The following is an 18,182-nucleotide window of genomic DNA, read 5'->3' on the forward strand; positions in this document are numbered from 1 at the left end:
ACTATTTTCGCAACAAACTTGAGCGTTTTGTTGTTAGATGGCGCCACAAGCAGACAAAGGTACAGGTTAAACAACAAGTTTTTTCTTTCAGTTTTCAATTTTTATTTCTATGTATAATTCTACAAAGATCATATATTTTTGTATCTTTGTGAAACATGGTCTCCTCTATTCAAAACAACAATATATTTGTACATAAATATTATACTTAGATATTATTTAATGCTTTCTACATTACAATACTTAAACAATAGCCCTCGAACCCCGAATGCAACCAGAGTTCCTTGAAAATTATAAAATGAAACCGATACATACATTTCTCAACGTTTTATTACTGAAACCTTCTCATTGCACATATACATTATTCTTACAAATTACTCTGCTGCATCTACACGAACGTTTACATACATTAATAATATCGTATAGAAATATTACAAACAGGTACAAAAACTACACTACGTACTTATCATACTTGTATGTTTTACTTAATAATTATGGATTATAAATTGCCATCATTCGCAGGAGATTATTCCTGTTGAAATCCTGGACGTTAACCCTTTATTTATAAACAATCTCTCTCTCACAGAAAGGAAACTGCGAAACAAGATCTTTCAGTTTTCTGTCCGTAACAGTTTTCTTTCAGTAATACCTACTATACGTATAAAAATGATAAAAATAAAGCTTCCCTTTAAAAGCAATCGTCAAACATTCAAACGGTTTACAATTTCATCTCTCTACATCTATACAAAAATGAAAAAATAAAGGGTTAATGTATCTTGAAATGGAATGCACATCTCGCAAGACTGATTGTTCATTCGATCAAACAATATTCATCACAGTGGACACTATTCGCAATTATGTACAGTGTTCATCTCGATTCCTCATTTATAAATTAACTACCTTACGTTGCTTGAAAAAACCATATCCATTAAGAGACACATCTTTCTTTTCTCTGACGATAAGGCAAATAGTTGCAAATAGTTTGATACAGTATTCGAATCTACCAAACAGTTGTGCTCCCTCGATTGGATTTTCCTTAACATTGATTAACAATTTAATATCAGGATGCAAATTTAACTAATCCTGAATAGCTTTTACCAGTTGGAGGATCACAATGCTACTTTACGTAATGAGTAAAATGAATACAAGAGCTCAATGCTCTAACCAGTCCCAGTCGATTATGTACAATTAACATTAATCATAGGGGAGATCTTTGAAACGGTGGCAAAGACTTATACCAAGTCTCAGCTACAGGTTGGCAGTGATATTTCAAGGTGGTTTGCTCTTTTGAGCCATACGCAAAGTGGTAGGGCAAGAATTTTGAAAGAAATGTCATTGTCACAGAGTTCTCTCAAGCACAGTTCATAGTACAAGTATCGATACACTTTTCATTCGCATCCCTATGACTGTAGAAAAACTGTCCGACCGTAGAATAAATTAAGAATGTACAATCTGAGATTGAATTAATTAATACTTTGTGTATGCTTCTCTCTCTCAAACAATTCCTTCATCTCGATGAAGTTTTTCTTCGTTATTGCTTGGAATTTTCAAAGAGTACGAACGCAAGAACGATGAAAATTTAATGGAAATACTCTAATCATAATCTCAAGTTTCTCGAATGAGGATTTTGTCGTTACAAAATTGTTTGTTTACGCAGTACCCCTTTCTTAAAATGCGTTTAAAAAATACGTTTATATAGTTATTATTATTATGGCATTGTTCAAGGTGTACACAAGCCAAGACACCGGAAGTATTTTAGAAGATACCAGTTACACTGTGTATCGTACCATGAGAAATACTCTACAGAAGAACCTTAATATTTCTTTAGAGGTGTTGTCTACCTTTTCATAGAGATCGGATTGCTAAAGTACATTGAATCCCTAAAGCAACAAAGTGCTTCTGCAGAAATATCAGAGTTGCTTTGCGTTATCCTAAATGCTAGTTCAATTTTCTTTTTTCTTTGTTTTGAATTTAAAGATCTATTCGAAAGCCATCGGGGCATTTATTTGGAAACGAAAGAGCAGATATTTACAAGATCTATACAAGAAGAAGGTGGAGAAGTGTATTTTGTTAAAAGTCTTACAAAATAATCGAAGAAACTTACAATTATACTTAAGACGGGTTCTAAAATCAGATTGGTCCCACGTCTTGATTTCTTCCTTTTTCTATATTTTTTTTTCCTTTTTTGTTCATTTTATCTTTTTATAAAAAGAACGGCTTTGTACACCTTAAAGCAACATACTACACACGTTTGAAAAATTATTTTGTAAAAAAGACGATGCTTAATCGTGATTTATTTACAAATTTCGAATTCGTTAGGTCGACGCAGAAATAATTTCGTTTCATCTGCTGTCCAATTTGCACAGTCTGCTGTGCAATTAATTTCTATATAAAGTTAATCGCATTACATACAGATTTTCATAACGAACGTTCCTTCGTAGCATCTTTCGTTGATGCTTCATGCCAAACTGAGTCGATATAATAAAAATTAACAGCTGAAAAACCAAGTTATCTATGCGCCAACCTAACGTCTCTAAACGTACGTTTTACTTTTTAGAATATGTGTTCCTGTGTTCTATTTCTGCGATACGGAAAATAACAAAAACGGAAAGACACAATCGAGACAAAAGTAACAGAGTCGTGAGAGGCTGCGATACAGAATATTTTGAAATACTGCGAAGCGATCTTAGTGATTTTTAAAGACATTGGTCACAATAATAAACTGAAATCTCTGTAGCTTATTTACAATTGTACAAATTTTAAAAAAAATCGCTGTGTCTGTTAGTCGTAAACTAAAAACTTCACTTGTGTATGATTTTCAGGCACACGTAACACTTTATCCACCGGAGAAGCTTTCTGACTTTTAAAATTTGTAGTCTTTATACTTCCAATGTATAGAAACTAAAGCTTAGAAATTGTATTGTTTGTCAAAAATTAAAAATTTTTAAGTTTTCATTCACAAGAACCAAATACTTTGACTTTGCGCTGATAGAGATCGAAGGAAATCTTCAAAGGTTTCCTTCGCAAGAATCAAGGTTCTTGGAGAACTTCAAAGCTTTCTCCGGACCAAAAGTACCTTGAAGCTATCCTGCATCGATACAAAAGATCACCTAAGCTTCTCCTGATCCGGTAGCTAAGGTGTTAAAAAACGCAAGTTACTTTCAGAACGCTGTAATCTTAAGTCGAAGAGAAGGCAGACGGAACGTTAAGTAAATTTCTCGCCTCTCTATCAGGCCGAATAATTAAAAAGTATATACGTATACACATACATACAATCTGTGCTTAATTAGAAAAAGAATGGAATTAGACGATCAACTAACTTTACTGGCCTAAAAGAATCGAATTCGAAGAAGCTTCCAACGTCACATTTAAATAAAAGATTAAGCAACGAACGAGACGAGGTATATATAAAAAAAAAAGAAAAGAAAAATAAAATAAAAAGTGTATAAAGAAACGAGATTGATGAGATTGATTGGGAATTTGAAGAACATATATAAATCAGGTATACGATATTCCCAACCGCGCCTACGCTTTTAGTATGCTACAAAATTTTACAAATTCAGATTCCGCCTTATAGCTGTCGCGTCTTTGTACTTTCTACCTGTCTATAATACGCGAATCTAAGTAACTCCATTCATTTGTCTGTTCAGGTATACAAACGCGTAAACATTTACAATTAATCACTTAGTCCAGCAATGTATAAAAAAGTATAATACATCAGTCTGGCCAATCGTTGACCAAAATACTTATCGTTCTACGTTACCTAACGCTTTATACTTATTCATTTCCCTTATCTCTATATATGTTTGTCACCGATCCGTCGAATCAACTGTATAAAAAAAAAAAGAAAAAAAAAAAGAAAGAACTCGCACGAAGGAGAACTGGACACGTCTCTATCCATTTCTCGATTAAAAAAGTTCCGTGGTGCACATACGCTTTTACGAATTCTAAGTAAATGTCATTGACGCTGTCGATGAGGATTGCTTGATACAGGAATGCTTTCTTCGATGAAGGGAGGTTACGAGTCCAAATTGGAAGATGAAAATGGGAATAGGGAATTTTAGGGGTTACGCAGAAACCAAGGTTCCCCTGTTGATAGAGATCGAAGGAAAATTTTAAAGCTTTCCTCCGCAGGAACTAAGGTCCATTTTGTTGAAGGAGATCGAAGGAGGAGAACTTCAGAGCTTTCCTCCGCAAGAACCAAGGTTCCCCTCTTCATTGATAGAGATCGAAGGAGATCTTCAGAGCTTTCCTCTGCAAGAACCAAGGTTCCCTCTTCATTGACAGAGATCGAAGAAGAACCAAGGTTCTTCCTGTTTTGTTGAAAGAGATTCAAGGAAAATTTCAGTTATTCTTTGATCTCCTTCAACGAAAAGGACCTTGGTTCCTCAAAGTCCAAGAGTGACGGAGTTAAAAGGACTGACCACGATTACAAAATAAAATGAAGAGTTTCGAGGCTATGCAAGGCCCAAGGTTTTTGCGCCTTAAGAAGTACCAATGGTCAAGATGCTAGTATCAAAAAAGTAATGCCTACATTGCTTGCGATCAAACAAGGAATCGAAATAAAATGATTGAGATTCTGTTTCTTTCAACTGTGTATTCAAAGGACTCCTGTATCACTAACATAGCGAGTCGTCCAGAAGCCAAGATTCTTAGTGCGAAAGTCATAATGTCAGATGGAATGTTGGTAGAAAAATAGAAAAACTGTGCAAGATTGTTATAAAACGAATTTTATAGATCAAAGGGCTTCTCGACGTTCGCTTCCAGCGTCATTCTCTTAGATACAGGAGTACTTCTCTTATTTTTTAAGCCTGACGTTCTGCCTTTATCTTCTCTTATACGTAGATAGAATGGTTTATGTAGAAATTGGAGAGAACATGATTATTCTCTTCCAAATACAAAATTTAATAACTATATTCTTTAACTATTACTTTTTAACGTGTAGGTACCTACGTGTAGGTACGTAATACTAAAAGGAAACTAAATATTCTGAATACTTTCTTTCCATTCTTGTATCTACAGATAAATAGGAATCATTTATAGAGAACGTTAGGCTCAATTACTCGATTAACACGTTAAACGCTGAACTTTTGTTTAGGTTACTTCATGGATTCAGTAGTAGTAGTAGATGAAGACTGTACTATTTAAACAAAAGATCAACGTAATTTACGAAACCAGTCTAAAGAAAAGGGAGCCTTTTGGCTCAGGTTACTGCCTCGACTACAAACCTTGACTGCAAAGAATCATTGTTTACACGTAGACCTAAATAAGAATTCGATACACGCGTTTAACATGGCAGCAGTTCAAAGAAACAACTCGGGTGATCAGCTAATCGTATCAAGTGCCACGAGGCAGTCCTCGTACATCCCCAGCGTATCCTTAAATTAATTCCCACCTACGGATGCGTATAAAACTAGGAATTCGCGGTTAAGATTCTTGGATCGGCCTGAGTTCAATCTATCTTAAGGAAGGAGCTGTTTCCCGCCCCGGCTCGCAGAAGGAGAGGCGTTTTTCTTCTTGACGTGGTCACGGGTTGATAGACGTAGTTGCCCTGTATTGCTCCAGTCAGCGTCTTCTGCCTCTTGGTGCTCGGACTTAGCTCGTACTCGAACGACTCTCGCTTGGATATGTTTAGCTGCATGTGCAGGGCTTCCTTATTGTCCTCTATGTCTATCTCGTCGTACATGTGTTCGACGATGTCTATATCACAGTCCTGGCTGCTCTCGTCGTAGCTGTCCGTCACGGAGTTGGCGGCTATGTGATTGTGGATGGACTCGTGGTCGTACGTCGCGCTCTCCTCGACAGCCTCGTCCCCGGAGCTTTCCGTTTCCTCTGATAGATCCCCGCTGCCAGCGTACTTCATCTCGCCCCTCTCAAGCAGCTCCAGGTGGTCGGGGTAGATCATGGCCTTCTTGATGGCCAGAGGATCCTTCCTGGACCACTTCTGGACCTCCTCGTCCATCTTCGCCACCTTCGCGGGGTTGATCGCCCACAAGCACCCCTTCCTCTGGTTACCATTCCCCGCTGGCTTCTCTATCTTCTCGAAGCACTTGTTTAAAGAAAGATTGTGCCTCACGGAGTTCTTCCAGCCGTTCGGTGCGGTTTTGAAGTAGGGGAAGTGTTCACTGGAAGGAGAACAGAAAGTAGTTAGTGACGGAGCCAAGTAAATTGTATGTAGGCGTTCGTAAGGGCCAATCATGAGCTCAGGATGAAGTCAATGCTTTAAATAGCCCTTCAGAAAGGACTTTCTATATATTACGGTGTGTTAAGGCTGATCATGTGTACATATATCAAGTCATCGTTTGGAAATTTTCAAGTGTTCGCAGTATAATATTTTAGATTCATCATTCATAGAGCAATCATGAGTTCAGGATGAAGTCAATGCTTTAAGTAGCCCTTCAGAGAGAACTTTCTATATATTACGGTGTGTTAAGGCTGATCATGTGTACATGTATCAAGTTATCGTTTAGAAATTTTCAAGTGTTCGCAGTATAATATTTTTGACTACTCTGTTATTATTTTGGATGATATGTAGTTTGACTTAGCTAGTAAATTTCTACGTATTCCTTTTGTTTGGTATACAAATCTGCGAAATTTCAAGAGCGAATGAATATATAAGGAAAATTATAAATTGAAATCCTTCGTAGCTTTTCCAAATAGAGAGGAAATACTTCTTATTTTTGTCAAGCTTGTGTTAAGATAAACACTGTGTTCGCAGTGATTACATTGCAATATTATATGTTGTATTGTATGTAATATTGTACAGCGAGTTTGATGGAAAACGGGAGTTAGTTATAAGGAAGTATTCAGTGTTTTTTGTGGGGACTGTACACTTCTGGCATGCACCTGGTGTTCCAAGGGCCCCATACAAAATGGCAGTTTCCCCCCCATTGTAACTCGGGAATAAAAAAGGGACAACAATACTTTCTCCCCCTCGCGGCAGGAGCACCGGAGGGCTTCGACCAGCCCTTATCCTTCCGGCCAAATGGTCGAAAATAAGCGAGTAGGTCGTTTGTCAAATAAGAATTTGCGGCAGCGTTGCTCAAAGCGTATAAAAAAAATGTTAATCAAGCATCAACCCTCTCCCGAAGGGAGCCTTCTCCATCGACCTTTTTCTCTATGATAAACCACATTTTGCAAGCCTCGACTCATATTTTTTAACGCTGAGCCTATTTAGAAATAATGTATGTGCAGAGAAATTATTAATCAACGTCTCGAGTCCTTCCAATTTTGTACTGTAACTACTATCTCAATTAACTATACAAATCTAATCTGAGAGTATTTATCTCGACCTAAGCAATCAATTTAAAGCTACAGAAATCCTTCTGGTTCATCCCGAGCTCGCAATTTTCCCGATAATCTGGTGAATCGACTCACCACATGAAATTATAAATCTCTGAGACCGGCAAGGATCCTGTTTGGCTGTTCTTCAGGGCCATGGCGATCAGGCAAGAGTAAGAGTAAGCTGGCTTAGGGTAGAGTTTGTCGTCGTAGTCGGACAGATCGAACTCCTTCTCCCTTTTCATGGTGGCGACAGCGGCGGTGGCTGGATTCACGTGAACGTTGTTGTTGTAGATCTGTTTCCTGACGTGGGGGCTCTGACTGGGGCTGTGCAGCACTTTGAAGTTCTGCACCCTGATGCTGGACACTCCGTTTATCTTGGGGGTGGTCTGAGTCCTCGCGAATTGAGGAGAGATCGTTTTCGCAGCGGAGATTGAGATCGTCCTCGACTTGGACGGCGTCACTGGCTTGGAGACTTCTTGCTCGTCCTCGGAGTCCTCCTCGGTGTCTGTGATGTCGTTCTCGTACTGCTCCGTCTCGGTGTCGTTCTCCTGGTCGTTCTCGTTCTCTGTGCAGCTGCTGGCCTCGTTCTCCACCTCGTCTTCCACGTCTATCTTCTCCTCCTTGATTTCCCTCTTCGGCGAGAAGGCAAAGTATCTCCTGATATTGCTCGGTGTTGGACTCCTCACTGCCATGTGGGGCATGACGGAGTTTGGGTTCACCATGATGGAGGCTGCATCCCCTCCGCTGAGGTCAAGGTTGAAGTTGCTGAAAGAAGAGGATTATTATTACGCTATTACAATGTTGTTACAGTTTCAAAGTTTCTGTTTTTCATTGATCAATTTTTATTGCCCGATACAAGGATTGAGCAGTCATGGAACCAGTGTGCGATACACATTTCTTACATGGATCACTGACTGTTTCAATTATACCTTCCGGGGAAACTGGCTGGGATGAATTTTAACTAGAAACTGTATACGAGTGAAGATATATTTGAGCGAAGATACCTGTTGGAGCTGTTGCTGTTGCCGTTGAGCAAACTGGTGGACCCGAACCAGCCACTGAGGTCATTGTGGCAGCCGATGGGGTCATCGTCCATCTCTAGGCCAGACATGTCTGTGAAATTGAAGCCCAGCTCTGAGTGTCCCCCGATAACTCCTTCAATTTCGCATTTGATGTCGACATCGAGCATCTCCTGGAGGGAGAGACTGTCCGTGCCAAGGTAATAGTCCATCGTGAGCCAAGGGTCCCTTGTCGGTCCCTGATCCAGCCCAGTACCGTGTCTGCTCTCCGTATCCAACATTCACCTGACTGAAATCAACGAACAAGACCCAGTCAGTCTGAGAAATTCTAAGATCAGTGATAGAGTCTATAATTAAAAAATGAGTTTGGAGAGAACTTGAGACATTGGGAGATTTTATTTCCTTCTGGACAATTTTATGGTATGATTGTTAAGTAGTTTATTGTTTAAAACGAGAGAGAATATTAAGCAATGCCTGAATTTCTCTTGATTTTAAACTATTTTATGTAAACAGATATAAAGAAAATGGATGAACATAAATTATTTAGGACAATTCTTCAATTTTATTTTTAGATTCCAAGTTTATTATCGATACTGTAAATTTTATATGCAAACTCTGAATTAAATATTAAAATTCTCAATTATTAAGGATATAGAATTTATTCTTTAATTCAAATGTTGGCAACAATTATTGCTAACAAGTTGGGGCTCGCGAAACGGAAATTATATCGAAAAGTATTGTTGATTTGTCTTATTGACAGTTTAATTCGTGATATTCAACGGTAGATTTATAATAAATTAAAGAAAGAGAAGCACTTCCTCCTAAAAGGTTGTTAAATTTCGCGCGTTCTCCCACTTTGACTCCTACTCGTGCGCGCGCACATGCGCCAATTACGCGCGACCAGTGACGGCCCTACACGGACGCGAAATGGGGGGCTTCCAGTGCCCCGCGCAACTCTATTCTAATTTCACTTTCTCTTGAAATAAATTTGCTCTAAAACTATTCTACTTTATAATAATTATCTATTGTTAGCATCATTCTAGAATAACACGTTTCTCTTAGTTGCAGATTTATTTTTTTAGCGAGGACACGCTCGCTTTTGATCGCAATAATATTTCAATTAACCATCACAATTTAACTTTACAAAGTAAACGGATAAAAATTAATACTTGTAATTAAGTATTAATTAGTATCAGTAATTATTAATAATTTAGGTAACAAATTTCAGTGTCTACTCGATAAATACCAAGCATAGAAATTAAATATATAAGTAACTCTATTGCAATCTACATTGTTATGATTATCAAGTGCACTTGTAATCTGTTAAGGAAACAGCGATAAGCAAAATTTGTGGACAACTAAACTTCAAATATGTATATATGTATATAGTCTCAATCTGATGGTCATTAGGATATCTACATGTATGCATCCTAATGACCATCAGGTTGAGACTTGGTTCATCCACCAAATACAAATTAATTCAAAGGATGCATTCATGGGGATTAAATCGTTGGAGCGAAATACCAACTTATAAGAAAATGAATTTCCTCGGCTGGTAATTTTACGTACACAATAACGTTCAGGATCGACGGACATCGTAGAGTTCGTCGAGCGGTCGGTAAGAGTCAGAAAACTCGTCCTGAACATCAAACGTCTGAAGAAACAGACGTGGAAAAAGGTTTAACGAGGAAAAAAAGCCCCGAGTACAAAGGAGAGAGACAATTGGAGAACGGAGAAGGATCAAAGAGCGCCACAGAGAACAGCGGTCGGTGCCACCCACCCCTCCGCGCCCCGCGGCGGTGTACCGGGCGTTTGGAGCGAGCGAGCGCGAGAAAGCGGAACGAAGTGAGACGGAGAGCGAAACGAAGCGAGACGGAGAGCGAAACAAAGCGAGACGGAGAGCGAAACAAGTATGGCGGAGTGCGCGCTGGTGGGGGAAGCCGACAGTGGGGGGTACGAGAGAGGGCGAGAGGGGTGAGAGGGGCAGATACTACGAGAGTCCACGCGGCTCCTATAGTAAATCGACTATAGTACTATGAGTCAGTCACACCCACGAGCCGGTTGTGGGTTCAAGACCCTCATTGCACGTTCCTGCACATTCTCTGTGCACACCAACACGTTCGCGCGCTGTGTGCGTGCGAGGTCACGAGTACGAGCACGGTCGAGAATCTATTGGCCTTGCCCAGGAGAGATGATCGCGAGAATGATCTATGGATCACGATGAAATCGTGGAAATTCGTCGGAAAACATATTAACCAGGAAAAATATTAACGATGGCGTTCGATGCACATGGTGCATTTATAGTCGGTCCTATTACTTTTTGTACACCCTATGTACGTTGGAAGATATTTGTCTAAATGATAGGTTTCACGAGCAATAATTACAATAAAATAATAGAATTCTCAAATATCGCAGTACTACAGTGGATAATTAATTAATTTTCCCTTTATTTCCTAACATTTTCTAATTTTTAATTTTGTAATTTGATTAAATTATTGATACTTTGATATTTCCAAATAAACGTTTCGTAATAAATGTGTACAAGAATAAATTTCACACGTGTACATAATTTTAAGTAAACGTTACATGAATTTTCAAATATTCCAGTACTTCAATGGATAATTAATTTTACTACATTCTTATTTAACCTCATCATTATTCATCACGATATTATAAGATGTAATAACCTCTAACATAAACAGCAAAATCTAGTATGATATACATGATATGTATATATATATATATATATATATGTATATATTTAAATACATGCAATTAATCGTATATTTATGGATAAGGGTTACTCGAATCGAAACGTTGCTCTATAAATATGCGCCCAGAGAGAACAGGATTGGCCGCGAATGTGCTAGAGAAAGACAAACAGAGAACTGACCCTGCTCGGCGTAACTCGCATCGTGGATTGGCCTTTACCGCGAGACATTCAAGTCTAACGTGACTGAACGATATTTTTAGATCGAAAAGTGTAATGGAACTCGGCCGCGGAGGGCCTGTAGCTATATTATTTGATTGCATTTACCGACGCCTACACTTTTTGTCACGAGCTAGTTATTCACGAAATCGCGACGCGAAATACTCGAGTAATCGTTGCGAATGCGCGTAGATAAATAAAGATATGGAAATGTTTCTGGAGGTGCGATATAGCCAGGGAAGTGGAAGTGCAAATGGCGCGATGCAAAACGATAGATAACATTTTTGTTTACATTTCGGTGTGTACGTAAAAAGATCATTTCTGCTTGAACGTGCTTGGCGAAGGTTACATTGCTCACCGATACTATACACACACACCGACACATACTATAGTATGTAACGGTATCATCGTTGATGGTGGTCGAATAGGTGTTGCTTTTTTGTCAACTATTAGTTTCTCTATACTCGGTTATGTTGAGAGTAGTAATTACAACTGTAGCAACTATAAGTGTAGCTTGTATAACTATACTACTACTATAGAACCGAATATATAAACGATGGTGGATAAAGAATTTTTCTACTACAGTTTCACTATATGGTAAATTTGATGTTACTATTAGTTCAACTATAGTACTTTCATGGGCCTAATTACGATTTGTCTATAAGTTGAACTATACTGTCACTATGGATATAACTATACAACTATACTGACCAATGAAACCGATGACTATACTGTTTCTTTATTGCGATTCGCCAGCAATGACGACGTGGCTACTATAATTTCGCTTTATAAATGATTATAGAGTTACAGTTACTATATACTCTTACTATAAGCACATCACCAACTATACGGGGTGTCTAAAAAATGATGGAGTTCATTGAAAGGGGTGGTTCGGGGGGTGATTTGAAACAACTTTTTCCTTAGCGAAAATGTTGTCCGAGGCTTCATTAAGAAGATATGAACAGAAAACTCTGGACCAATCAGAGCGCGAGGTGGCGGCGCTCCCCGACCAATCAGAGCGCGAGTATACCAGTGGAGCGGCCGCGGTAGCGTAGACTACGCGCTAGGCGGCCGCGCTCCACCGGCATACGTGTGCTCTGATTGGTCGGGGAGCGCCGCCACCTCGCGCTTTGATTGGTCCGGAGTTTTCTGTTAATATCTTCTTAAAGAAGCCTCGGACAACATTTTCGCTAAAGAAAAAGTTGTTTCAAATCACCTCCACTCTGTATAGAATTATAGTATAGCTACTATACTATATATAGTATATAGCCTATAGTATATACGATTTCACTATAGCTGTGACAATAGAGTGTTGCACTTGTTCTATACGCTAGATTAAATCGCAACTATACTAGTACTGGATTATATGAGGTGGTAGAATAAAGCTGTTGCGACTATATTGGCAACTATAAAATGATTTATAAGAATGATGAATTAATCAAAAATACATTTTATAATATGTATATGCCATATAAAGTTACGCCATTATAGTCCTATATTGTTATAGTACTATAGTACTATATTATATAGTTACTATACGATAGTAGTAATTTTGCTAGTACTATAGTCTGCAAGAAGAATATAGGTAATAGAACTACATATACTAGCATTAGTAGTTGGTCATACAATAGTACTGTACTACTATAGTAGTATAGTAGTATAGTACTATACTGGTATATTATATGGTTCTAGCAGAGTCGCCAAAAATTGTATTTCGTTCATGCAACAGGATAATCTTTCTCCCTCGCTGGTTCTCTTCAGCTCGAATTCCGAGAAGGGTCCTCGAGTGACAGACGATCTTAAGACCCTAAAGCTATTCAACCTGAAATCCTTCGCAGGTCATAAAGGGCCTCCTCTTCCTCTATTTCATCCTAGTCGAACGATTCTCAAACTTTTCCATTCGGAGTTAATCGTCTTAAATTGCTGTATTCCAATACATTGTAATTTTCTACGTTTTAAATTGCAATATTCCAGTATATTGCATTTTTTTCTTCCTAGTTCATTCGTTAGAAGCGTACACTATTACTAGAGCATTGTTCCACGTGCAATTTCAGTTCTAGTTGGCCACCGAGTGAAGAACTTTCTAAACATGATTATCAGCCAACGCGAAATGGACAAAACGGAAGTTTTATTCTCGACTCGCGTTCCCATAGTAAATATTTATTCTTAATCTTCATACAATTACGCACGAACAGTTATTCGAATAAATGTATTAAATAAGGAATTCCTCAAATAAAGAATGTTACAGTCACGAAATAAAATTTCTTTAAAATATTCAAATCAAAATATTTAATTCAACTATTTAATTTAACTTGAATATTTAATGAACAGAATTGAAAAATATTTCATTTAAACGGGCGATAAGCAGATAACTAGAGATCTTGAATGTAACTCGAAGAGATATTTAGAAGTTAGGGTGCATTTCCAAGTTTAGAGGGAAAATAATACAATCACTGGTGCGTGAATGTGCAACGTTTCGAGTTAAAGAGTCAAAAGAGCGCCGGCGAGGCTGAACGACGATACAACGCTATAAAACCCAAACACGGCGCTATAACTCCTCCGTGATACAACAATGGGCGAGATTTCCCTTTCACCGTGCCTTTCCTAACTGTGTGTGTTGGCCACGGGCGCAGCTGTATTATTGGAACACCTGACTAACGTTTAAGCTTGCCCAGAAATATGTATAGCTGCAGAGAGAATACATACATACAGAGTGTCCCAAAAATGTTGGAAGTCATTGAAAGGGGTGGTTCGGAAGGTGATTTGAAGCAACTTTTTCCTTAGCGAAAATGTTTTCCAGGGCTTCGTTAAGGAGATATTAAGAGAAAACCCCGACCAATCAGAGCGCGAGGCGGCCGCGCTTCACGACCAATCAGAGCGCGCGGATACCGTTGGAGCGCTCGTGGTAGCGTATGAGCGCGGCCGCCTAGCGCGTAGTCTACGCTACCGCTCCGTTGGTATACTCGCGCTCTGATTGGTCGGGGAGCGCGGTCGCCTCGCGCTGTGATTGGTCAGTGTTATCTGTTAATATCTCCTTCACGACGCTTCGGACAACATTTTCGATAAGAAAAAATCTGTTTCAAATCACCCCTTTTAAGGTGTTACAACATTTTTGGGACACCCTGTATATTTTAATATACTGTAATAGCTATACTAGTATGGTTGCAATTTAATCTAGTGTATAGAACAAGTGCAACACTCTATTGTCACAGCTATAGTGAAATTATAGTAGCTATACTATAACGGCTATATTAAAATAATAGAAAAAGCCCACATTTCGTGGCTCGCTCGCCAATACGTTAGATATATCTCGTTGAACTGGTTAGGGTGAACAGAAAGCGGAAGTGGCGAAAGGGAGGCGACGGGTGGTGGGGGACAAGTAAAATATTTAAGACGCACGGGGAGATCATGCACATGCGCTCATCCTGTTTCACCCGAGTAATCGGTCTTTCACCCGTGGGACCTCGACAAATAACAACCTTGGATCTTTGGCCGCTTTATTTTCGTCTGTTTTTCGAGTCTGGCGATGCCTAAATCACGCCCTTGCACTCGTCTCTCGCCCACGACGTCTCTGCTTCCACGAAACGTCTGGCATCTTTTCCCCTCCTGGCCCTCCATTGCTTTCTTCTCTTACTTTTGTTACGTCACAAAAATTTCCATTCAGAGAATCAATTCATGTACGAAGACACATAGATTCCTAACGAGATTATTCGTTTATATTTCTGTACGCTACAACTGCGTCTTTATAGTCGTATGTACAGTTAAATTTATGGAAGCTACATCATAAATAACATCACATCATAACATCTTGTGTTATAAGATGTTACAATATCGTGTACTTTAACATAACAGTACTTTAACATAACAGTAACATAAGATTGCAACGATTAGAATTGTACAGGATGTACCAAAAATGTTGGAGGTCCTTGAAAAGGTTGGTTCGGGAGGTGATTTGAAACAACTTTTTCCTTTGTGAAAATGTTGTCTGAGGTTTCGTTAAGGAGATATTAACGGACAACACTGACCAATCAGCGGGCGCCCATTGGCATACTCGCGCTCTTATTGGTCGGGAAGTGCAGCAGCCTCGCGCTCTGATTGGTCCAGACTTTTCCGTTAATATCTCCTCAACGAAGCCTCGAACAACATTTTCGCTAAGGAAAAAATTGTTTCAAATCACCTCCACTCTATATATACAGGGCGTCTCAAAAACGTTGTAACACCTTGAAAGGGGTGGTTCGGGAGGTGAATTGAAACAACTTTTTCCTTAGCGAAAATGTTGTCAGAGGTTTCGTTGAGGAGATATTAACGGAAAACTCCGGACCAATCAGAGCGCGCGTATGCCGATGGAGCGCTCGCGGTAGCGCATGAACGTGGACGCCTAGTCGGTCCAACGGTATCCGCGCGCTCTGATTGGTCGGGGAGCGCGGCCGCCTCGCGCACTCATTGGTCAGTGTTTTCCGTTAATATCTCTTCAACGAAAAAAGTTGTTTCAAATCACCTCCCGAACCATCTCTTTCAAGATGTTGCAACATTTTCGGGACACCCTGTATATTTATCTTGTCAATTCTATTTAAAATTATAAACAAAATTCAAGTATATCAACGTTGTAGACAAAAATTCCTTCCCTTATCATTTTTAAATAAACAGTGTTAACAAGATAAACATAAATATATCATACATATATTACACTATGTATAATAAAACGTGCATCGATAAACAATCACTCGAATCTTCTTCAAAATTCTATTTATTTAAAAATATCGAAGAAACTTCAAATCGTTCTCATGCTCGGAAACGTCGACACACGATATATATATATATATAGTCGTACCACGAAATATCACCAAAACCTTATGGTGATGGGAGGAGAGAGGGGGGGGGGGGGGCTATAATTTCGTCCCTGTAATTCGGAATAACGTTTCCGCCATGTTACCATCGTCGTTTCAGGCATTAATCCACACACGATGGCCAAGCAGCTGCAGCGAGCAGTCAATTTCATTACGTGTCGTCGAACCACGCAGCTGTATTTTCTTGGCAGAGGGGCCCTCCCCAACCCCTACCCTTCCCTCCGCGATCGCGCCGCTGTTCTTCTCTCTTTCCCCTATCGTTGGCGAAAATTCGACCTTCAACGTGACTCCTGGAACGATCCTAATCTCCCTACCGAACGACCATCTTGGCCCAGTGCGCTCGATGAACGTCAACCCTCCGGATAATTTTTTCTTTTTTTTTTTTCTGTTTTTAATGACCGCTCTGGCGAATCTAATAACGCGTTTATGTATTTACGTTGTTAATACTATTTATTTAAAAATTTCTGTGTCTCAACCTGACGGTCATTGGAAACGAATCTGTTCGATCACATCGAATTTTAAACACAAGGAGGTGATTTGAAAATCGAAAGAAATTCAAGAGTGGTATATTATGTATTCGTCTTATTAATACTGCCATGTTGCTCGCTGATAAGAGATTATCGTATTATGTACATGTACAAGGATTTACGTTTCACGCTAAAGAAAATAATAAGCTTCCGTGAACAATCGCGGCTAAACAATTGCACGGTTCTTTGATTCGTCGTTAATAAAGATTATTCCAAGATGGCGTCCAACTGTGTCCGAGCAGTTAAAATTCTGAGCCAGGGGCTCCCCCATTGTTCCCACAGTTCTTGAAACGTACGTTCCAGGGTGAGGTTCCGTGGCAATGAGACCCTAAAGCCGAGGAAAGTGAAACTTTTCCGTCTGGAACGAATATATTCTCGTCGGGAGGGGGACGGTTTTTGCGGTACTTTTCAGGTACAGGTGTAAATTCGACTGTCCCTTTGTTCTCCAAACCACCATTATCCCGCAGGTAGGAAAAAGAGTCCGAGCGTGTCGGACGGCGGAAGTCTTAGCTGGCAGGTAGCCACGAATTATTAGCACAGGGTCAATTACTCGGGCTCTCTCGCGTTTCGATATCCTGAGACTCCTTAACCGTTTCCCTAACCCTTCGACTGTGGGACGATTTTGAAAAAAATATACTCTTATAGAGTGTGATAAGACGAAACTTTTTTCTATTTACAGTTTGTTCGTACAACGTGTAGTTTCGAAAATAAAAATTGAAAAGTCAGAAGTCCTTCTTCCTAAAATTCGATTGCATTTCCAACGGTGGAAATGAAAAGCATCGTGACGTGACAATTACTCATTTCTCAAATTTGAAAAAAATATACTCTTATAGAGCGTGATAAGACGAAACTTTTTTCTATTTACAGTTTATTCGTACGACGTTTAGTTTCGAAGATAAAAATTGAGAAAGGAGAAGCCCTTTGTCTTGAAATTGAATTACTTTCATGAGGTATGGAAATGAAAAGCATCGTGACGTGACAATTACTCATTTCTCAAATTTGAAAAAAATATACTCTTATAGAGCGTGATAAGACGAAACTTTTTTCTATTTACAGTTTGTTCGTACAACGTGTAGTTTCGAAAATAAAAATTGAACGGATCTGGGTATTTTCAATATTGTAGTCTTGTTGATAAAAAGAGATTCAAACGCGTATAATATAGAGCTTCTGATGACCTTGAGAGGAGAGTCATTCGCATCGAAGACTCCAGTAAAAATATAACACTGCGAAGACTCTTGACGAGTTCAGGTTTGCAAACATTATCGGCGGAAGTGTATTATCCCGTTGAGGAAGTGTGCAAGCCACCGCCATGGGAAAAGATTCCAAGTGAGATGTCTTGCGTTTTCACGACCGTGAAACCGTCGTTCGACGTATCCATATTTTACAAGACCGTTGCTTGTGTGTACACCCAAAGGTTGAGTTACTCTCGTGGAACATTAACGAGCCCGTGACCGTAACGCTCCCTCCGACGTTACCCGTGGAAATATACGAGCCAAAATTCTTCAGAGTTTATGTCGACGTTGACGTTGAACTTTTGCAATTTTTATCTTCGAAACTAAACGTCGTAAGAACAAACTGT

At 39.3% G+C, this 18,182-nt stretch overlaps 1 protein-coding gene across 1 annotated transcript; it reads right to left on the minus strand.

Moving 5' to 3' along the window:
* Positions 1 to 5,447: 5,447 nt before the first annotated feature.
* On the minus strand, positions 5,448 to 8,812 carry LOC128897065 (forkhead box protein P1). Its single transcript, XM_054160731.1, has 3 exons — positions 8,286 to 8,812; positions 7,375 to 8,046; positions 5,448 to 6,122 (listed from the first exon to the last, which is right to left on the minus strand). The coding sequence occupies exons 1-3, from the start codon at positions 8,579 to 8,581 to the stop codon at positions 5,450 to 5,452; spliced, it is 1,641 nt and encodes a 546-aa protein (XP_054016706.1). The 5' UTR covers positions 8,582 to 8,812; the 3' UTR covers positions 5,448 to 5,449.
* Positions 8,813 to 18,182: the final 9,370 nt, after the last annotated feature.

The sequence above is a fragment of the Hylaeus anthracinus genome, unplaced genomic scaffold, assembly GCF_026225885.1.
Source record: "Hylaeus anthracinus isolate JK02 unplaced genomic scaffold, UHH_iyHylAnth1.0_haploid 11978, whole genome shotgun sequence".
NCBI lineage: Eukaryota > Metazoa > Arthropoda > Insecta > Hymenoptera > Colletidae > Hylaeus > Hylaeus anthracinus.

What these genes read in the sequence shown, in the direction of transcription:
- LOC128897065 (XM_054160731.1), bottom strand. Translation starts at nt 8,581, where the DNA reads ATGTTGGATACGGAGAGCAGACACGGTACTGGGCTGGATCAGGGACCG. An exon ending in AACAGCAACAGCTCCAACAG is followed by an intron (nt 8,047 to 8,285) that starts GTATCTTCGCTC and finishes CTCTTCTTTCAG; the next exon opens with CAACTTCAACCTTGACCTCA. An exon ending in GAGATTTATAATTTCATGTG is followed by an intron (nt 6,123 to 7,374) that starts GTGAGTCGATTC and finishes TTCTCCTTCCAG; the next exon opens with TGAACACTTCCCCTACTTCA.